The 2,413-nt window shown below is 44.3% G+C and overlaps 1 protein-coding gene across 1 annotated transcript in view; it reads left to right on the top strand.

Moving 5' to 3' along the window:
* Pmar_PMAR001680 (hypothetical protein) overlaps positions 1 to 1,676 on the top strand; it is a gene marked incomplete at both ends in the record, with an annotated part of 5,519 nt that extends 3,843 nt beyond the window's left edge. Inside the window, 3 exons of the mRNA XM_002769453.1 lie at positions 714 to 740; positions 800 to 911; positions 1,555 to 1,676. Coding sequence (XP_002769499.1) covers positions 714 to 740; positions 800 to 911; positions 1,555 to 1,676 — 261 coding nt within the window. The remainder of the gene's footprint in view (positions 1 to 713; positions 741 to 799; positions 912 to 1,554) is intronic.
* Positions 1,677 to 2,413: the final 737 nt, after the last annotated feature.

Here is a 2,413-nt window from a genome sequence, read left to right on the forward strand (position 1 = left end):
GCGCGGTAATTGTTCATAACGATGAGGATTGAATTTTGTGGTGCGCGGTAATTGTTCATAACAATGAAGATTGAATTTTGTGGTGCGCGGTAATTTCTATTGTTTAATTTTTGGTCAGATTGCGAACACGCATTCCCACATGCACTACCTTGATGGGATCGATCGGACTTGTTTGATGGATGAGCTGTAATATAATGAGGGAAAAATGGTGAAATAATCAGCGCTTCGCTCCGCTAAGAGGTCGGTGATTGCGAAGTATATGTTGCCGGAATCGGGTGAACTGTGAGATTAACAAAAAATTTTCCAAATTTTATAATTTAATTTTTTGGGAAAAACTGAATTTTGAGCAATAAATGCGCGCGATAAAAATGTGTTGGTGAATTGGGGGAATTGCAGCCGATGGACCTAACTCTATGAATGAGTCTGGACTGGAGCAATGATAAGACCAGTAGTCTAGTTCACTTTGCACGCATGCTCATGGTGCGGCACAACTGCTTATCTACGAATAGAAAGTGAGGGAAAATGAGGAGCCCTCATTACTGACTCTTACAACAGTAACAATATGAAAATTGTAAGGAATTTTTGGGGGAAATTTTCTTAGCAGGAAACTGCTGAGTTCTGTTGGGGAAATGGAATGAATATATTCCTAAAACGCTGTGGTTGGCCTCAGGTACAAAATGAAGATTGAATGTGTTGATTTTTATTTGCCTCAGCTGGTATACGCCTCGTTGGAGAAGGACGTAATATGGACCTGTTTTGAATCTTACCAAGATGGACCTTGGATATTTTTCTATGTTAGAATTCTGCGCAGCTCGAGAGATTCCTTCTGAGGGAGTGTTCGGAGTGGATGGGCTTGGCAGTGAAAGCGCATTGGTTGTAATAGGGGTGGCAGGTCTCGGGTTCGAATCCTGGTGGGGCCCCCACCGTGGGGGCATTTTTAAAGTATTTTTTATAATACTGTGGAGGTCCTAGGCGGTGTTGGAGCCGCTGGTTCGAGGTTCAAATCCTGGCGGAGGAAATTTTTGAAATATATTGTAGCTCCCAGTCCCTCCGGTAACCGCGTCACGTGACGTGACATAGCTGGCTCTACGCGGGCGCCTCCTGGTGTTTCCTCATTAGGGTTATGCATTTTGCAGGAAATCGATTATAACAGATTAGCTATACTCCCTGATAGTCGTTGATACAGTTGTTGTTATCGTGGTTATCGTGTTCGGGCATCACTGTTAATCGTAGCGGAAACCGTTCTCCCACACCTATTCTACTTGAGTTCTCATCGAAGTTGGCTGGCGTGCACATGCGCTCGCCAGCTACAATATATGTTGATTCTGATTCAGAGAGATGATATTGGAATTTGAGGATAGATTACGTCTAACTATGTGGGTTGGTGATGATATGAAAATTTTGTGGAAATTTTGGGAAATTTTTGTTAGTTTCTGTAGTTTCTGTACACTTCTACCCGAATTCATATTGAACCCCTGAGCTCAGATGTGGAAAACGAATGTATTTTCCCCAACACTAGGAACGATTATTTCGGAATTTTTGGCCCATTTATAGGTATCAAGCGATTGTGAGTGATGGTGTATCTATTACTGGTAAACATATGCACGACGAGGCTGGCCGGATGATGGTGGGATGCGAGGAGGCGGTCTTGGCTGGTGATAAGCCGTTGAGAGACTGTAATAATGGGTTCGGATGAGGTCCCGGGTTCGATCCCTGCACGTGTCGTTTTTACTTGAATTAATCGTTCGTCTCAGCCCCGACGAGTAATTTCGTGGCGCGCGGTAAAATCCGATCAGCTCGATCCCAGACGGATTTGGGTTATGTTGGTCGGCCGGAGGTAGAGGATACTTCATTGAGGGGAAGGTCCGATGGAGCCATCAATGGTAAGGAGAGTTGGCTGTTTTTACCCGGGGTAAAACGTTCCAGTTCGAGTGAGGAAAGATTGCTTGTTGTGATTTTGAGTTTCTCAAGAAAATGGTTTTCTCCAAAGAAACTTCTCTAGTACATTTATGTGTTCACATGAGAGGAAATTTTCGTAAATTTTGTGTAATTTTTCGGAGTTTTTCCCTCGTTTCAGTTCGCTTGCCTGGGTCTGGAACCTCCCCTCCTCCTCCTCCTGATGCTGGAATGTCGACTGAATTTGTGGTTCGATCTCGAGGCGCGTTGGAGAGGCTACGAGTTCTGTCCCGGCGGACGCGAAATTTGGTTATTAATAAATTGGGTCATGTGAACTCTGTATATAGTGATCTTGGGGATCCTCTTGTTGGCGTGGAGGCGGTGTTGAAGGAGGTTGGTGGAAATGACGATGGCGTGGTATTGGAAAAAAATCTGCGATGGGATTATTGGAAAATACAAAATTCGTTTGTGAAATTGCTGACGGGAATGGCTTGTTCGTTGGCGGCCATCGAGGAGA

Source organism: Perkinsus marinus (assembly GCF_000006405.1).
Source record: "Perkinsus marinus ATCC 50983 genomic scaffold scf_1104296965854, whole genome shotgun sequence".
NCBI lineage: Eukaryota > Perkinsozoa > Perkinsida > Perkinsidae > Perkinsus > Perkinsus marinus.